This window comes from Bidens hawaiensis, unplaced genomic scaffold (genome assembly GCF_021521415.1).
Source record: "Bidens hawaiensis isolate Kalapana, Puna unplaced genomic scaffold, B.hawaiensis_p1.1 tig00018849_1, whole genome shotgun sequence".
Taxonomy (NCBI): Eukaryota; Viridiplantae; Streptophyta; class Magnoliopsida; order Asterales; family Asteraceae; genus Bidens; species Bidens hawaiensis.
In genome coordinates, this window is record NW_027492864.1 from 272,908 (window position 1) to 293,242 (window position 20,335).

General features: G+C 35.3%; 2 protein-coding genes and 1 pseudogene across 2 annotated transcripts; all 3 read left to right on the forward strand.

The window, feature by feature from the left end:
* Positions 1 to 1,287: 1,287 nt before the first annotated feature.
* Positions 1,288 to 7,038, forward strand: LOC143557231 (GDSL esterase/lipase At1g31550-like; annotated as a pseudogene).
* A 3,969-nt stretch (positions 7,039 to 11,007) lies between these two features.
* LOC143557232 (uncharacterized) lies at positions 11,008 to 12,358 on the forward strand. The gene is made up of 2 exons (XM_077046348.1): positions 11,008 to 12,209; positions 12,244 to 12,358. Exon 1 carries the CDS (start codon positions 11,043 to 11,045, stop codon positions 11,670 to 11,672), a length of 630 nt encoding a protein of 209 aa, XP_076902463.1. The 5' UTR covers positions 11,008 to 11,042; the 3' UTR covers positions 11,673 to 12,209; positions 12,244 to 12,358.
* Positions 12,359 to 14,373: 2,015 nt separating this feature from the next.
* LOC143557257 (GDSL esterase/lipase At1g28590-like) lies at positions 14,374 to 17,014 on the forward strand. The gene is made up of 5 exons (XM_077046373.1): positions 14,374 to 14,774; positions 15,305 to 15,535; positions 16,043 to 16,191; positions 16,332 to 16,605; positions 16,682 to 17,014. The coding sequence occupies exons 1-5, from the start codon at positions 14,525 to 14,527 to the stop codon at positions 16,948 to 16,950; spliced, it is 1,173 nt and encodes a 390-aa protein (XP_076902488.1). The 5' UTR covers positions 14,374 to 14,524; the 3' UTR covers positions 16,951 to 17,014.
* Positions 17,015 to 20,335: the final 3,321 nt, after the last annotated feature.

Sequence of the window (20,335 nt, forward strand, 5' to 3'; positions counted from 1 at the left end):
AACAAAATATTAGAAAACAAATATATTAAAGTTGTTCTCTATGAGTTTTTATTTTTTGAAATCTAACTATTACATCATCTACTTTAGCATTGACAAGCAAGTCTTTCTCAATGTAACAAATACAGTTGTCGCTTAAATTTTCATAACCCATTCGATTACGCAAATCGGACTTCACATACTTCATCTCCGAAAATGATCTTTCAACGGTTGCGGTTGCGACGGGTAATACGAGAGCCAACTTTAATAAATGATACACCAATGCAAAGGAATGGTGTTTCTTTGTTTGAACCATCAATTGAACAAGATTGCTAAACCATTCAAGTTTTTAAATTGTTTATCTCCTTTCAAATTATCGATGTATGTCGTGAGTTCAACCGGGAGTCTTCTTTTATCACTTTCATCAAAATCATATGGGTACAACTCGACTAATCGTAATATTTTTGGAATAGAAAATGCCCGAAAATTATCACAAGGAGTCAAACAACTCAACAAAACAAGTAAATGTCGGATGTTACCTCGTTAAAACGATCTCCAAACTCTTGGATTTGCAAATCTAGAACCGCATTGAAATAATCATACTCATAATATTGGCGATTTTTCATGTTTGTTTTTTTCTTGGCGTTAGTATGTTAATGTAGTCATCATCCATTGAAATGATGAAGTGAGGCAGTAGAGGCGGTCAAAAAAATAAATTTTAGAAGTTAGAATGGGATTTTGGGTTTTGGACTAAAAATTGAGTAGGGTTTGAATTGGGTTTTGGGCTTAAAAATTGGATTGGATATTGGACTAATGGACTTGTTAATATTAAATTCAAAGTTAATAGAAAAAAATGTTTATATAACGTTTATATAATTATATTTATAAAATTGTCATTGTATTTTTGGTTAGGGTTAGTCTCAAAATCTCATGGGGTCGTCTCGAAATTATACAGGGTACGGCTTCAAAGTATCACAGGGGTCGGTGCCAAAATTTTACAGGGGTCGGTCGGGAATTTTTCGGCATACTAACACTAAATTTTTTTTTTCACAGGGGACGGGGGACACCCCTGGGGTGTTAGTGGCTACGCCCCTGTATACAAGTAGAGTAATTATGTAATTACATCATAAAATAATAACACAGTTATTTCTATGATGTAATTACATAATTACTTTACGATGTAAATACATAATTACTCTATTTGTATGTATAAATACTCTACTGATTTTCATAATTAGCATGTTAATTTCATTTTACGTTAACTTTCCCCTATATATTACTACATAACATACATATTAATATGCATAAATATTTTACTTGAATTGAGCTGTTTGGTTTCAGCCAAGTGATGTTAATAAGTTTGATGTTAATCTCTGAATTAGCGGAGAGTCTTGGGTTACGGTTGATTCCGCCATATTGGAGCGCCAAAGGGAGGAGCGGTGTGGCAGCACTGAGACAAGGAGTGAACTACGCGATCACGGGTACTACAGCAATGAATTCGACCTTTGTGGAAGAACGATGGTACGGAAGTATGGTGTTTAACGAAAGTGGATATTTAAGGGTTCAATTAGAATGGTTTAAACAATCATTGCCTTTTACTGATGGCAATACTACTTCTGGTTAGTTTTCTATGCTAACAACCCTTACTTCGGGTATAGCCTTATCGCGGTCCTACACACAACATAACATGCTACATGCTGGAGTTAGGCCATGACCAGTGTTTCAAAAATTAGCCCAATGGCCGATTAAATTGGTGCCTAGGCGCGCTAATCAGACCCTAGGTGTCTTAAATGTTGTCTAATCGAAGGCTCTATGTGCTAGTCGATCAAAATATGCCCTAGTCGGATAAAATGCGTCCAAATCACCCAACTTTTTTTTTTAATTTTAAAGGTCTACGTATTAATACCATTATTAAAGGCGAAAACTTCTATAGTTATTGTATTCACCTCAAGTTTTCGCGTAACACAGTCTTTTGCTATATATGAATATATGACCCAAGTTATTGCTTACTATAGTTTTCGCATAGCCTTTGTATAAACTCTGTAAACGCAAGAACTATGTCTAGATGATGACTATGTCTTAGTGAAAACTAGGCCTATGCTACTTGTCTATGCAAAAAACTGACATCTTATAGAAATTTATCGATAAGGTGAATGTTTTACCAAATGCGAAGCGAAAATGTTGTTATTCTTAAACAACCCTAAAATGCAAAACCATTTTAACAAATGAGTTATAATTTCCTTTTTAATTAATTCTAGTTATCCATGGATAATGGGTCGATATAATTTGGCAAATGGTTTATAATTTTCTTTCTAATTCTCGAATTTCTCATCTTATTTATCCTACATATCTATGTGTCATGTGTCAAAATAATTTTGACAAATGAGCTATAATCTTTCTTCTAATTCTTAAATCTCTCATCTCATTCATTACATTTATTCATGGATAATGGGTCAAAACAATTTTGGCAAAGTTATATATAAAGAGATTTTTTCGAATTTGTAAATTTGAGATTATAGACTTATTGCTCGTACTATATATTTTATCTCCTTTTTACCGTTAATTTTGTTCATTTCTTTCAAATAACGGATCTTATATTTTATTATTTGATAAATCTTATGTAATACACAGATTCTAAATCTAGTATCTATCTATAATATATATAAACGAAAACAAAAATCTTACGTGTCGCGATGTGGTCGCTCCCCCTTTTTTTGGAGTCACCAGATTTGTTTGATTTTTAAATGGAGGCTTCTCATGCATTTGACCCGAATTCACGGGTATGGGTATTATCAAACCTAGATATTTCTTAAACGGGTTATAACATCTCATTAAATTAAAAACTAATCTCACCAAATATTTGATACAAAAATCCTATAAAGTAAGAATATACTAAAAATTAATATATGATTTATTTAAAAAAAGATAAATGTTATTATAATTAAAAAACCAATTTTATAGTAAAAAAAATAAACGGGTATTGGGTCCCATCAAACTAGTAAAAAAAATAAACGGGTATTGGGTCCCATCAAACTCATATAGCTTTTAAACCGAGTTATAACATCTAATTTTATTTATGAAACAATTTAATATCAAACCATAAGTATATTATTAATTTTCATACAATAAAAAATAAAAATTCAAAAAATAGATAAATATTAAAAACAAATAATATAAAACGACCTCCGTAATACGGGGGATAAAAACTAGTGTTATATAAAAATAGTTTTGTTTGTCTAACCAGGAAATTGTTTCGGTGTAATGTCGCTAGCGTAGTCCATTTATTTTGTAATACTTAATAGACCGTTGTTCGATTACTATTCACCACATAAACAGCTTATAAGTAGATTTTACTTTTTTTTTTCAAAACAATGACTAATTTGGAATAAATGTCCAAATATTTTTTTGATATATTTTATTTTTCTAGTATTTTTAAGTAGATTTTACTTTTTTCAAAACAATGATTAATTCAATAAATGTTTTATTACAATATTTCAAGTACTTTTTTTATATAATCAAATATCCTTCGATATTCATAAAGCATAGAGGTAATGATATCTACATCTTACCCTTCTCAGACCATATCATAACTTTGCAATTGATGAGATATACTGAGTACGATGATGATGATGAAATATCATTCGATAAATTTACATTCATTACGTTTATGTCTTTAACACCTTGCATTTAGGTTGGTTTCTTTTAAAAAACAAATGTAATATTATCTAGTTTATGTTATATAACAGTGACAAACAAAACTATTTTGGTTTTCTGATTAAGTTACTCAGTTAATTAAAAATGCAGCAGGATAAATGAAATTTTTGAAAGTACAAACCAAATTTATATAGAAATAAGAGTCTCAAATTTTCATTCGCTTTAATCTACCAAAATGGTTGAGCCGCCTATAATAGGCCTAACACACTTCCGAACGAATTGATGATGTTTAAGGTTTTTGTTGATTGATTCCACTAGTCAAGCTTCACGAAATATGATTCTTTACACGATGGTGTGCTCAAATCTCGACACTGATCTTAAAAGTTCAAATCCAATTTCTCTCTCTTCCTCTAGCTTTCTCTATCTAAGATTTTCTTGAATGAGAAAAAAATAAAGATGGTGAAATAAGGCTAGATATTTTGAAGGTAATAGTTATAACGAAATAAACTCTGATTTGTTTAATAAACGTTTATTTAATTTGTGTAACATACATTTTATTAACTTTTTATTAAAAATAAAGTGAATGGTAGTAGTTATAACCGGATGATTAAAACTAAAAAGGAAAAATATTGTAATAAGTTATTTAAAAGTAAGAAAAATACTATATTTGATTAATGGAAGAAAATAATTATAGAAAAACAATTACTAATTTAGTAGATATTATTTTAACAACATTGTTTCAATACATACAAAAAAATTTTCAACACAATTTTTTGATGATTTTTTTAAAATACTAATAGAATGAGAGATTAATTTAATAATTTTGATGTGGGTTACATGTACAAATTCACTTTTAAGATTAGGCATACTAATTTCTCATAAATACAAATATTGATGGATTATAATTGTTGCAGACTGTAAAAACTTCATTGGAAATTCTTTGATACTCGTGGGTGAGATTGGTGGTAACGATTACAATATTCCATTATCTTTGGGAAAGCAAATTGACGAGATCAAACCATATGTTCCACTTGTTATTGATACCATCATCTCGACCGTTAATGTAAGAAGCCACAATTAACACTCAGAAGTTTGGCGACGCAACCACATGATTGGTCCACGTGGCCTCACGTGGTTGGCCATCTTTTTTATTTGTTATTAATTTGTTTTTCGTTTTTAAATTCATGTTGGTTCCTCGTCGTAAAATACAATTTTTTTTACCATTGATACCGTCAAATGATTTTAACCAAATTTGCGTTAGCTTGCGGTCGCAAGCTAAGTTTTTTTGTCCATCGATTCTGGACCAATTCGCGTCAGATCACGGCCACAATGTGCATTTATTTTTTGTTTTCGCCACCGTCTTTTTTAGGTAAATATGCTAAATTGTTGTATTTTGAGTGTGAACGAATTAATTTATTGCTTTAATTTCGGTGTCATAACCTGATATCAACCGATCTCGTGCCGATTCACCACCACAACACATGGTTTTATGTGTATGACTTAGTGCCAACAACATTGATTCAAACTGAGTTTTTTTATCACTTATTTGTCCCTTGATTCCAGAATTAACGAATTTGTATCGATTCACAACTTCAACGCACATGTTTTTTTTTTTCTGTTCATCGCATTTTTTTATATTTTAAATATGTTAAATTGTTGTATTTGGGTGTGGTCGAATTTACGCTGTAACCAGATACCAACCGGTATCGAGGTGTCATTGGTTCGTAACTACAACGTGACTTTTGTTTGCTAATTTGTTGTATTTTTGCGTTAACAAAGTTTTTTTTTGGGGGGGGGGAGGTGTTTATTACTGGTTTCGTAACCCGGCACCGATCGAATTCACCTCGACTCACAGACGCACTGCACCATTTAATAAGTTGTACGAGTACGACTGTCAATAACATCAACCCGGCACAAAGAAATCTTCATAGTTTAATATTAATTAGGGTACACAACGTCGCCGTTTGTAATGACTAAAATGACCCCTCAAATTGTCATCAATAATATAGTTAAAAGGTGAATGCAAGAGCAGTGGCGAAGCTTAGACATACACGTTGAGGGGCCCGGACTCAATATGTATAAAAAAATTTATAGACTAGAGGGGAGAGGGCTCAAAATTTAGGTCGGAAACCGGTGAATTTGTATCATATATAAAATTTGTGGCTAAAAAAGGATAAATTTACACTGCCGAGCGAAAAAGAAGGAGGTCGGGCTCAAAATTTCAATCGGAAACGGGTAAATTTACACTATGTATAAAAATTTTCGGGCAAAAAGTGGATAAATTTACACTACCGAGCAAAAACCGAGGGGGCGAACTCAAAATTTCGGTCGAAAACGGGTAAATTTACGCTATGTATAAAAAATTCGGCCGAAAAAAATAACTTTACACTACCGAACGAAAAAACGAAGGGGGCCGGGGCCACCCCTGGCCCCAACTAAAGCAGCCCTTGTGTAAGAGAACTTATATTGTGTTCACTTAGTGCCCAGTTCTAACTCAGCCATCTCCTTCGTAGGAGTTGATCAAGATGGGGGCTCAAACTCTAGTTGTTCCGGGAATCTTTCCAATTGGATGCTCTTCCTCGCATTTGACTGTAGGTGAGTCGGGTGTGTATGGAGAGCATGATTCTATAACCCGTTGTCTCATCAAGTTAATCTAAATCAGATTCTAGAGCTTAATCCTAATGCCATCATCATCTACGCCGACTACTACAATGCTGCCATGCAAATTTACATTTCTCCGGATGAATATGGTATTCAACATATTATAAACTTGAAATAAATTGGTGGATTTTTTTTGTTGACTAAATTTTGAGTGCTTTTAGGTAATTTGTTATCTCAGATAGTGAATTATAAGGACACATCAGCTAACTTTCCAAGTGTCAGTGTCAAATCCGCTATCTCAAATAGCGGATTACGCTGATGACATGGATTGCCACTTGGAATGTTAGCTAATGTGTCCTTATAATTCGCTATTTTGTATAACAAATTACGTAAAAGCACTTAAAATTTAATCAGCCATCTAAAATCATTTTTTCTTTTCCTTTTTTTTATAAAACCACCTAATTCATAAAAAAAATCTGAGTTTGTTACACCCAAAATCTAGCTTTGCAATACCATCTTCTTGTAGGATTCACGAATGGGGCTTTGAAAGCGTGTTGTGGAAGTAAAGGTTCGTATAATTACAATGCTTTGGCAATATGTGGAAACGTATCTACGATTTTGTGTGATGAACCAGATACATATGCTAGTTGGGACAGAATGCACTTAACTGAAGCGGCATACAAAGTGATATTCAAGAGTCTATTTCAAGGACCATACACTACACCAGAGTTTTATTCCTTGTGTTCTATGACACCAACATCACAAGCGACGGTCAGGTTATTGACTTATATATAAGCAATGCAAGTTGAGCTGATTCGTATAGTTTTGTGTGTGTGTGTGTGTGTTGGGGTGGGTGGGGGTAGGGGGGGGGGGAGAACATAAGAATAGGGTGTTGGGCCAAGGTTTTGTGGTTTGTACTTAATCTGGTGATGTTGGGCTTGGGGTACGGGCTACATGTAAACCGAGAACACAAGTGTGTTCTCGGTGGGCTTTTCTATGTTTTGGGCCGTGTTGGTTATCCTATATATAGGCATGTTATGTATAGGGTTAAAGGTTGTTCATTCCTAGTATTTTGGTGATCAAGTATTGTAAGTGCTTAAGCACCCGACGTATTCAATAATATATGTGTGTTTTGAAGCAATCGTGTGTTATTTTACTTGTTATTATTCGTATTCTTGAATCACCGAGTGTTGGTATTCCGCACCAATACTCGTTTAGTTGATATCATATTGTAGTGATCCAGATTCGGGACTTCAATTGGTATCAGAGCCTTTGACGAATTCAGGCTCGTTATTGTGATATCAACGATTCGAGGATATCATCTACAAGGTTTGGTGATTTTTCCGGCGAGTAGTTGATCGGAGAAGAAGACTGAACTGTTTTTGGGTAAAGATTGGCTTTGATTTGGAAATAAATCAACACTCCCTAATTTTCGGAAGTTTGTTGCAGCAAAAACTGGAAAGTTTGGAGTGTTCGGCCATAATCAGTTCTTATCTAAGCTTAGTTTTCGGCCATACTTAGTTTTCGGCTAAAATTTGCCCAAAATCAGAGATTTCGGTCAACTTTTGGTCATTTTTGTGTTCTCGGTCAAAGATTTGGTCAACAATCGTAGTTTTTGGTCAACGGCTTGTCAACATATTGAGTTATCGGCCAAGAATGGTTTTCGGTCAATAGTTGGTCAACAAATTGAGTTTTCGGTCAAAGAATTGGTCAACGATTTGTGTTTTCGGTCAAAACTTAGTCAAAGGGTGTGTTCTCGGTCAACGTCTCGGCCCAGTCTGCTGTGTTGGGCCTGGACCATTAATCTGGACTGTCTTTTAAGTGGACCTTAATCTTATTTAGACTTAAAATCAAAATGGCCCAATTAACTAACGGCAACAGCTCCATCAAGTCATCACTTCACCAAGAACTTTATTCCATCATGGGCACTGCTACTCGTATACCCCGTCTATTATCTCATGAGGGATTCAGTGAATGGAAATTCCGTTTCGAACACTATGCCAAGATGAAATATTCGAAAATTTGGAGAAGCATTGTGAGGGGACCTCAAAGGATCACCTATCAAAGGGAGGGTTCAGACGAGGTTCTTGTGAAGCCGGTTGCTAATTATGATGAAGAGGATTTTGCTAAAGTTGAAGAAGATGAGAAAGCTCTTTCAACTCTAACCATGGCACTTTCACTCGAGATTGCCCTTCAGTTTAGAAAACTTCAAACGGCTAAGGAGTTGTGGGTAGCATTGATAGAAGTTTATGAAGGAAATGAGGATATGAAGAGAAGTCGCCAAGACCTGCTGCGACAAAAGTTTAATATGTTTAATCATGTTCTGGGAGAGACACTGGAATCCCAACTTCAAAGGTTCATATCACTTGTAACTGAAATGAGAACTGCTGGAATCTTTCTACAAACCTCAGAAATTAACAACAAGCTAGTGAATTCTTTGCCAAAAAATTGGGACATGAATGTTGCAGTTATCAAAAAGACAAAAGATCTTAATAGAATGAGCATGACTGAAATGATTGCCACTATTAAAGCCTGCGATATGGATGATAAACAACGGGCAATAAATCATGCTAGTTCTTATAGTGTTGCCGGTTATAACGTTGCTTCTAATAGTGCTCTCATGTCTCAAGAAAGTTTTTCACTGTTCAAGCCCACTCAACAACCACCACAGGGAAACTTCCAGATGTTTTCATCCACCCTCGGTCAATCATCATCATCAAATTCACCTAGTCGAGCTCCAGTATTTTTCACCAAATCTAGTCAGTCTACAAATGATTTTGGTAAAACCACTCCCAGTCTAAACCCCAGCCAGATTCCCACCATACCTAAAGAAACTCAAGAGAATATCGCTCTAATGGCGGGATTCAAGAATTGTTATCATGCCTTTCTGGCCGGAGACTTGGTTCAACCGGTGGTCACTGCTGAACTAGATCAGATTAATCCCGACGATGTTGAAGAAATGGACATCTCGTGGCAAATTGCCATGGCAGTTTTTCGTGCCAAGAAGTTTACCAAGAGGGCGGGTAGGAACAATTGGAACATGCCTAATAACCAAAATGTGGGTTTTAACAAAGAGACCCTTAGATGTTACAACTGTCACGAGCCGGGTCATTTTGCTCGTGAATGCACTAACTCAGCTAAAGATGGAAATACGGAGAGGGCATTAGTTCCAGTTGGGAATGTTCGGGGTGATGTTGGAAGTGGTTCGGGAAATGGTGAAAGAGGCATGGTTGCTCAAACGTTCTCGTGGGAAGGTCAGATGGCTACGCTTAACATTGGAAATCAAACTGCAAATTTCGCAACAGTTGAAGATTCTGAAGAGGAAAACACTGCTGAGGAGAAGGTCAAGGAGCTCCAGTTTGCATACATGGCGTTCACTTCTCCGGATTCATCTGAGGTACGTTTTCAACCATGTTCTTTAAATTGTGGTGAGAAAATAGAAATGTATAAACTCCACAATGACAGTCTAAGCAGAGATATGGAAAGAATAAAATCAGAAAATTTTAAACTTAAGAAAAATGAAAAGGGTTTCTAGACAAAATAGAATCTCTTAACAAAGATATTAAAAAACTTAAGTCTGATTTTAGCATAAAGAGTTGTCACCATCTTGATGCTAAACAAGAAATCGCAGAATTGACTACTAAACTGGAAGCTTCTAAGTTAGAAATCTTAAATCTAACTAGCAAGTTTGAAAAGGCAGAGTTTAATTTTAAAAAAATCGAAGGTTCCAGTAAAGTAGTCAACTCGATGATTGAAAATCAACTGTGGTGGAAAGAAAATCAAGGTGAGGGGATATGATTCAGTCAAGTTCCCCCACCATACAACCACAATTATGTTCCCACTCCTGTCACCAAAGAACAGGAAGAAAAGATAAAGGACTTGAAGTATGGTAAACAAGATAAGGGTGAGGGGACCGGTTCTACAAATACCGGTCCATCTACATCAAGTATTGTAAGTGCTTAAGCACCCGACGTATTCAATAATATATGTGTGTTTTGAAGCAATCGTGTGTTATTTTACTTGTTATTATTCGTGTTCTTGAATCACCGAGTGTTGGTATTCCGCACCAATACTCGTTTAGTTGATATCATATTGTAGTGATCCAGATTCGAAACTTACAATCTTGACCGAGAACTCCTGTTCTCGGTTTAACCTAGAACTCCTGCTCGGTTAAATGTTGACCGAGAACCTCTGTTCTCGGCTAACTTTCATTGCTATTGTTGACCGAAAACTCATTGGTTTGACCGAGATCCCTCCTACTGGGCTTTATACTCGCTGACTGGGCCCAAAATTACACAGTCTTGTGTACTTGGGCCAATTAATACCTTTTGGGCTGTCAAATGTGTTTTCTTTGGGCTTGTATTTTTAATTCAAGTTCTCTTCTAATTATGAGAATTGTTAAACACTATCAAGCCAATATATTTGATATCTAACTTGATACGGTTGGTGCAGATATGGCTGATCAAAACTCGTTAAAGTTTGTGGATACTCATAATATAGCTGGGCACTTGTATGATCCACCAATGGCTCATAAGGAATTCAAGTCAATGATAGTCGGACTCAATACCTGCAGGATCTCTCACGCTCTTCGGGAAAATCCTGTCATTTGCAAGAAGATGGTTACTGATTTCTGGAACAATGCAAAGATCAATTCTCAAGGAGCAGATGGAGTTATTTCAATCGACTCCAAAATACAGACGAAGCCGGTTATCGTTACTGAAGCCATTATCAGAGAGGTACTCCTGTTTGGGGATCAACCCGACTACCCAACAGAGTACTCTGCTACTGAAATTACTGAGGTTCTCACAAGAATGGGATACGAAGGTACTTATCCACCATCAATCAAGAAGTTGTTTCACCCTTACTGGAGATACCTACTGCACACGTTCTTTACATGTATCTCGGGAAGAAAGGGAGGTTTAGATGAAATCAGTCATACCCAAATGTCTGCCGTTGCTGCTCTGATCATGGGTTGGAATTACAACTATTCCAAATTCATTTTCAATGAAATGATGAGCAATCTAAGGGCAAAGAAGAAGGAGATGTTCTTGATGTATCCAAGGTTTTTACAGATGATTTTTGATTCTCATTACACCGACTTGGTTAAATCTGTTGAGACCTTGGATATGAAGTCTATGGGACTCAATTCCTTTGGGTTAATGAAGCAGTCAAGAAAGGGAGCCAAAGTGGTTTATATGGGATTGAAACCCCTAGTAAAATTCGGTCGTTTTGCTGAGACCGAAGCTGAGCCTGTTGTAGCTCAGGTTACTGACGAACATGTTGCACCCGCTCAACCACGTGCTGCTACATTTGAGATTTCTGATGATGAGGAAGATGAAGAAGAGCACCGTCAGTCAAGTACTCTTACAGATGATGAAACATTAAAAGCCCTCGAAGCTGCTAAAGTCTTATTTCAGTCAACTGCTCTGAAGCCACCTTAGACAGTTACTGAAAACACTGAGGAAGACTATGTTGAAGAACCAACTGCTGATCTCATCCATCGTAAACGAAAAAGGGATGATTCGAGATCTAGCGAGTTGGACAGTGAAGTCGAAACAATCATAGTTACACCAACACCAACACCAACACCCACACCAGCACCAGAATCAACCACCAGCCCTCAACAACACACCGATCAACCAGAATCGCATGCTCCAGAAACGCAAACTGAACCAGTTGCACCTACTACTGAGCCATCATTTATAGATTTGTTGTCCAGCGATTTCGGTGATGATTTTGATTTTGAGACAGAAATTCCATGCTCAAACCCCTCAGATATTCCCTCTGGTTCACCTGGTCCATCTGTTCAGGGTCAATCAAGTTCAGGTGTTTCAGATAAAGTTGCTCAAATCCTTGCTATGCAGGAAAACTATTTTCAGAACCAGGGAAAAGGAGTGGTTCTTGAGAACGCTCCTGTGGATGTTCAGGCACTACAACGACGAGTCTTTGAACTCGAGCAGGATTCAGTGATTAAAGATGTCCGTATTCAGGAATTTGAGGCTAGAAACTTAGATAAAGACTCCAAGATTAAAGAGCTGTAGTCCGGCATGGGAGGTTTAACAACTATGTATCTCGATCTCCAACAAAAGCTAGTTCAGAAATTTGGAGATGAGTTCAAAAGTAATGAAGACATGGTATATCAAACTCCCACTGCTGATCAAGACAAAGATTCTGATGTTTGTCCAGACGATAACTTTGGTGTTAGTCGACAAGAGGAATCAGAGTCTCTAAAGCAATACTTGGATGCACCATCTGTCACAAAAGAAAAATCTGACAGAATTAAAAAGAAACTACTTGAAAAAAGAAAGAAGAAGTTGCTGGTAATGAAGAATTCAGATCAGAATGTTGTATCTTCATATCACCCAGAGAGATATGTTGTTACGCTTCAAAAGGGGTTCTCTGATAAATACGGTGATCGATCTGGAGTTTTATCCTGGGGTTTCGATGCAGATAAGAATATGTGGTGGGTTAAGAGAAAGTCAGGAACAATGGAGTACTATAAAAAGATGAAAGACTTTGGTTCTTGGACTAAAGTTGATTTGAGTGACTTAATAAATGCTCCATTTACAAATCCATCAAATGACAAGCGGGGCTCGGATTTATGGGAATTTTTGAAAAGACAAGTTGATCGAGGTTTCCCGCATATGAAAACCGCCGAGTCGTTTTTGAAGAAAGCAAAGGGTATTCAAGACCCGAGAACCGGAAAAACAATGGTGAGTGTAATGTGGCCTCCTACGAAGAAAGCTACTTACATTCTCGTACCAGATGCTATTCCCGATGGTACGTTGGATAACATGAGATTCTGGTTCTATGATTCTTTTATTGCCACAGCTGTTGTCAAACTACAAAAGGGGAAAGGTCAATATCGTTTTGTTGACCCTAAGGATTTGTTGAAATTCCATGAGAAGGATATCAAGACGCTTAGCACGTTTCAGATTGTTGCTGATGGTATTTTTGAAACAGCCGCCAAAGAATACACAAGCATGGTAGCGACGTCCATCATCAACAATAAATTTTGGGCTGGAGGGTTGAAAGATACGGATATTGATTACATGGAGCAAGATTAAAGATAAAGCTACAAACCAAGGGGGAGATTGTTAGGCCAAGGTTTTGTGGTTTGTACTTAATCTGGTGATGTTGGGCTTGGGGTGCGGGCTACATGTAAACCGAGAACACAAGTGTGTTCTCGGTGGGCTTTTCTATGTTTTGGGCCGTGTTGGTTATCCTATATATAGGCATGTTATGTATAGGGTTAAAGGTTGTTCATTCCTATTATTTTGGTGATCAAGTATTGTAAATGCTTAAGCACCCGGCGTATTCAATAATATAGTTGTGTTTTGAAGCAATCGTGTGTTATTTTACTTGTAATTATTTGTGTTCTTTAATCACCGAGTGTTGGTATTCCGCACCAATACTCGTTTAGTTGATATCATATTGTAGTGATCCAGATTCGGGACTTACATAGGGTGTTTGAAAAAATAATTTGTATATTTAGTAAATGGTTAATATTCATGTGTAATCTACAAACTACGTGTTTAAAATTTGAATTTGATGTATTTTTTAACATTGTGTACTCAATATAATTAATGTGATCATATATAATAACATATGTTTCATCACTTCATGATTTGATTATAATAGTTAAAGCTCAAAGCATCACACTGTTATATACTTAACTTTGGCTAGAGGTAACGTCACGCTATGCAAAACCTTCGCATCTGGACCTGCATTTTCAACACAGTCCAACTGCGACGTAACTAGTCGCATACAACAATCAAGTGTTCTGTATATAAATCGTATCTTCAAGCAGTCTTCTATAGCAATGTTGAAACGGGTCCAGAGACGTCACACTATGCAAAGCCTTTGAATTTAGCCCAGTTAAATCAATGAACAACACTGTTAGACTTGCCATGTGTCGGTATTGTCCCAGTACCGTAATAAACCAAACCAATACCGTATGAGCTTTAAAATTATAAATGTATTGAGATTAAAAAAAGAATGATATATACAGTTCCATTTTAAGAATGGAATGATGTTATTTTGATGTGATCATGTGAAACAGATGGGCAACTTTTTCATAAATGTATTATTAGCCACATGTATATAGTGATCATGACTCATCACTCATAGAATGGTAGCACTGGAGCCTACTTAACGGTTAAAGGTTATTATATAATTATATATACATCATCAGAAACATTCAAACAACGTGGCCTTGTTTATATCACAAGTGTAAAAGTAAATATAATACACACTATATATTATTTCGGAGCAACATCCTTTCAATATCCAAATGGCTTCTTCTTCGACCTCCAAAATTTTTGCAAGTTTCTTGGTGGTGTTATGGACTTGTAGGCTTTATGCAAATGGATGCTATTCGTCGATCATCAGCTTCGGTGACTCCCTTGCTGACACCGGGAACCGGAAGTATTTGGCTTCGATATCCAATGTTGAATTTACTTGTGTCCCTCCTTACGGCCAAAATTTCGTTGAGCATTCCACTTGTCGTTGCTCCAATGGTCGTCTCATCATTGATTTCCTAGGTACATTACACTGATAATAATAATAACAATAATAATAATAATAATACTAATAATAATAATGGAAAGTTAACGTACAAGCTAAAAAAACGTACAATTAATTTCCTAGGTAATAACATTAATAATAATAATAACGGAAAGTTAAAGTACAAGCTAAAAAAACGTACAATTGATTTCCTAGGTAATTACATTACATTAATAATAATACTGATAATAATAAGGGAAAGTTAGCCTGCAGGCTAAAAACCTGTGCTAACTGTGCGAATCAACAGTGTAATTAATTATATATATATAGATACACACACAAACACAATTGACGTAATTATGTAATTACATCTATGCGTAATTACACTATGCTATAATTACGTTACACTATAAATACATTATGTTGTATATATAATTACACTACTTGATTCGCACAGTTAGCACATTAATTTAATTTATATGTGATCCAAACCCATAATGATAATAAAAGTTAATAATTACTCTAGTGTTAACATAATTATGATTTGTTTTTTTTATGGTTCTTGTAGCTGAGAGTCTTGGATTGCCGTTGATACCTCCATATTTCAACGACAATGAGAGTGGCGGTGTGACGTCATTAGGACGACAAGGAGTGAACTACGCGGTGGCAGGTGCTACAGCACAGGATTCATCTATTGTTGAAGCTAGATGGGGTGGAGGTCATGTGATTAATGCCTCTCTAGGAGTTCAGTTGGCATGGTTTAAACAATCTTTGTCTTCTGTTTGTGACAACACTTCAGGTGTGTCTTTATCTATTTATTATTGACAGTCCTTTAAGGAAACATTTTACTTGGTCAGATACTATAAATTAACAAAATTAATAATTTAATGAATGTGACATGAGTTGATAATAAAACCATTTTCAGGAAAACTAGTTTCATTGACAAAACTTTATAATGATATATAGATGCCTTTTTTTGTCTAAAGAAAATTAGCAAAGTAATTCTTTATGTAGTTGTCGATCCATTGGTGACACGCGATCGACAGTTTATGAGTGATATCTAGTGTTGGGTGATCTATATATCGGTGAAGTATCAAGTATGCATGTGTGATTTGTCAGTGAAGTCTTTACCCAAACCTGATTTTTCCACGAACCTTCACCGATGGATTGCCTATGGACCCTTCCATCATCTATGGATAACCAATCCATTTGTGTTTTGATGAAATTCCAAGATTTTGTAACGAACAACGCCACTCACATGTTAATTTAGTTGTTATAATAAGTTCAGTCTTACAATTGTTGGCAGATTGTAGAAACTTCATTGGGCGTTCTTTGATTCTAATGGGTGAGATTGGTGGCAACGATTACAATCGTCTGTTATCTACTGGGATACCCATCGATGAGATTCAACCATATGTTTCTCTTGTTATCGATACCATCATCTCAGCAGTCAATGTAAGAAGCTACCCAATTCATGGTATTTTTTGTTTTAACAAGTTTATTCTAGTTACAATGCGACCCCGATTATAAAGTTATGACTATGATAATGTCTTTAATAATGTACGATTAAATTTGTATCGACTTAAATTTTATAGGAGTTGATCGAGATGGGAGCTAGAACTCTCGTTGTTCCAGGAAACTTTCCAATTGGATGCCTTCCGCCATCTTTGACAATATACGGGTCTGATGGCGAAGAGTATGATCACATAACCGGTTGCCTCACTAAATTAAATGACTTCGCTAAGTATCACAATAACATGTTGCAAGCACAACTAAATCATATTCGAGAGCTTAATCCTAACGTTGTTATCATCTATGCTGACTACTATAACACCCTGATGCAAATTTATCGTTCTCCAAATAAATATGGTATATGTAACGTGTTATAAACTAGTAAATACGATATAAGTAAATTAAATTTTTTTATAAATGACTTTTATTGTAGGATTTTCAAATAACGGGACTTTGAAGGCGTGTTGTGGATTTGGAGGGCCGTTTAATTTCAACGCAACTGGGAGATGCGGACAAGCATGTGCTACATTGTGTGATAAACCAGATACTTATGTTAGCTGGGATGGAGTGCACTTAACTGAAGCGGCATATAAACTGATATTCAAGAGTTTATTTCAAGGGTCGTACACTACTCCCGAATTTAAATCGTTGTGTCCTGCATCAACATCACAAGCTCGAGTAGGATTATCGAGTTTCGTATAAGCAATGCAAGCTAAAATATGTTTATGATTCATTGTAGCCATATAGATAGCTATAATTCGGGAATGAACATTAAAAACATAAATAGTATCTATTAACGCCTGTGTAATGTATTAACTTGCATGTGTAAAATGATATACACAGGCGGTAAAATTAACAATAATTAATAAGACACAAAATTTAACTAATATTATCTGACATGGTTGTAAATTAAAAGCACATTAAAGACTTATACGACTCGTGTGAATTCAGATTTTGAAATATTGCCGTTACAAATTATAGTCAGTTTGACGATTGAAAGGTTGGTTAAAAACAAGCCCTTGTGTTACGAATTATATATATATACATATATATATATATATATATGTCGCATGATTCGATGCCTTGTAGTGCAAGCGAAAAATATACAGGACATATGGCCCTGTATGAGTGTATAGGGTCTATACTTGGGTATACGGCTCGCATAGGGATATATAAGCCGTATAGATTGCAAAAAGTTGCCTATTTGTTTCCTTTGGTGATGAGCGTTTTCAGTACCGGTATTTCCCGAATTTTGCACGAAATACCATTTTAGTACCGGTGCCGATACCAAGTATTTCCGAATTTCAGGACCAGTACCAGTACCATCCCGAAATTAATCGCTAGTTTCCTTCATATATTTGTCAGTCACGTATGGCTTATACGAGTCGTATAGCCATGTACAAAGACAAACACTATGCAACCTACTATAGTTTCTTATAACACTTTATAATATGGTATTGATTAAAACTGAGAATTATAAATGTGTATTGAGCCTAAGTTTTAAACTTAGAAACTTATGCAACCATCCAAATTGTGTAAATATTTATTTTTTTATCACTATATAATTTCATTCACTTTACAAACAAAAAGAAAAGAAAAGAAAAACGTACACGGTTTTATACAACTTTTAAGGGTTCTTCCATTTTTTTTTTAATTTGTTGAAGTTAATTATAAATGTTTTTTTATATTTTAATTATTAAAATTTATATAACATGGTTCTTGTGACTCCTTAAACAAGTCAAAACTTTGGCTCGAGCTCGGTTGTGCAGTATAAAACTAATACATAGAAGTCTAACATAGTTAAAACTTAAAATACACAAGGTTTGTTAAGGCTCGATGACTATAACCATTCTTCCTATACAAAGCTCGAGTTCAGGCTCAATACTGGTTTCAAGATTATTCTCAATCTGATCTCGAGTAGCTCGTGAACGTATAAGCTCGTTTGCACCCTACTCTTAGTATACATGTATGAAGTGTTATGGTGATTTAACAAGAGTGAAAGCTTTTGAATTTATCGGTTATTCTTTTATACATTATTTAAGTTGAAACAAAAGTTAATTATGTAGTTATAAAAAATTAACTTACATAGAAATTAAATTGCAAATGGAAGACAAGAAACGAAGTTCTATTCGCAAATAAACGGGCTTTGATCAACAAAATCAAGGGCATTAAAAAATTAAGCTACCTTTGGGTAAAGAATATAAGAAAACTAACGGATTCGGATTGAGAACAATGGTGTAATTTATCGTTCTGATTTCATGTTGTAATTAAAGTAATAGGTGTAGAGAACCAGGTGTCATGTTGTAGTCTAGTCTAACTCCTTGCTAGTTTAGTTGAGTTTTTCGTAAATAAAATAGCATTCAGAAAAAACAAAATACAAATTAAATATTTAGATTTATAAGAATAACTATTGACCTTCTTTGAGTGGAAAGTGAAGATGAGTCGGATTGTCACCTCGGATGCTCTTTTTAAAAGAAACACGATTGACGAAATAAAGGGGTGCCCTCTATGTGAAGGGGAAAAGGAATCGACCGATCATATTTTCTATCGTGCATATTTTTCTATCGTGTTATATAGCCTCAATAATTTGATAGTTCATAAGTAGTTGGTGCAAGATACCTTCGTTGTATGTGTTCGAGTTCTGGGTTCTCCTCACAACGAAAGGCCATTTAAGTATTCAACCAATTACTCTTACTACAAGTTGATGTAGTTGGAAGACGAGAAACATGATGATCTTTGATAACAAAAGGGTATCTTTGTGTTAAAAATAGATGAAAACTCGTGGGTTTGGATCGGGAAAAGTGGTTTTGGTTTCCGTTTTGAGTCAAGCTTGTAATAGGTGTGATTGTATATTCGTATAACGTACTCACCTTAGTTTGGGTCTATCTCTACGTATAACGTACTCCTCCTCCCCTCCACAGTATAGGTTTCCATAGCTCTAAAACGATTAAATTTAAAAGATGATTACGTCTTAAGCTCTTTTATGGACTCGTTTATCATTGACAACCTTTCATATAACACTACTGCATGAAAAACATTTGCCGCTAATGTTTGAGTAGCAGATGACGTTCCTCTTCTTGTGTTTTGGAAGCCACAAATATTATAAAGTTATAAATACAGGCTTAAAAATCTAAGCGACAAAGATTCTTTTCATTAATATTTCAAATACACCAGAATTTTTGGGAAAATTCTCAAAATAAGCGTTTATGAAAACGTTTTTCAGGTTTTAAGTGTCAGTTGTAAGAAATTCCCAAAATATGTATTATAATCTAGTCGTGACGAGTAGTTTGTATAACCAATTAAAACTTGACACGCGTTTTTAAACTAACCGTAATGGGCAGATTTACTAACCACTTACTCGTCACGAGTAATTCATAAGTTCTTTAGTCGCGACGAGTAAATTGTAAGGTTAAACTAGTCGCGACGAGTTAACTACTAATAAACTACTCGTGTGGGAAATGTAAACCAGATAAACTAGTCGTCGCGACTAAAGGACTTATAAATTACTCGTGGGCATTGATTACGAGACATGAAACACATGTAGTCGTGACGAGCAAATTATTAGTGAACCTGCTTGTTACGGTCAGTTTAAGGGCACGTGACAAGTTTTAACTGGTTCTACAAACTACTAGTGTGTAATCATAAACTACTCGTCACGACTAGTTTATAATTCCTATTTTAAAAATTTCTTGCAAATGACACTTAAAACCTGAAAAACGTTTTTATAAACGCTTATTTTGAAAATTTCCCCCGTAATTTTTTCATATGTGAAACGAAACATTTGCGAAACAAAGCCAAGCATTTTCAAATAAACCAGATCAATAAAGTATCCTCAGGAATCATGTGTTGCAATGATTGCTATTTATGGTTTTAAAACACACGTACATGCGACATCTCCCATATGATTCATGCCTGGTGACTAAAATAATAATTTGATTATATTATTAGTTAAAATATTCTAAAAGTTTGGTGCAACATAATTCACGTTATTACTGTTTAATATTTATAAATTCGTCTTTAATTAGTCACCAACCGTTAAATATAATAAAATCGTCTTTAATTAGTCTTTCGGCAAGTGTTCTCATGG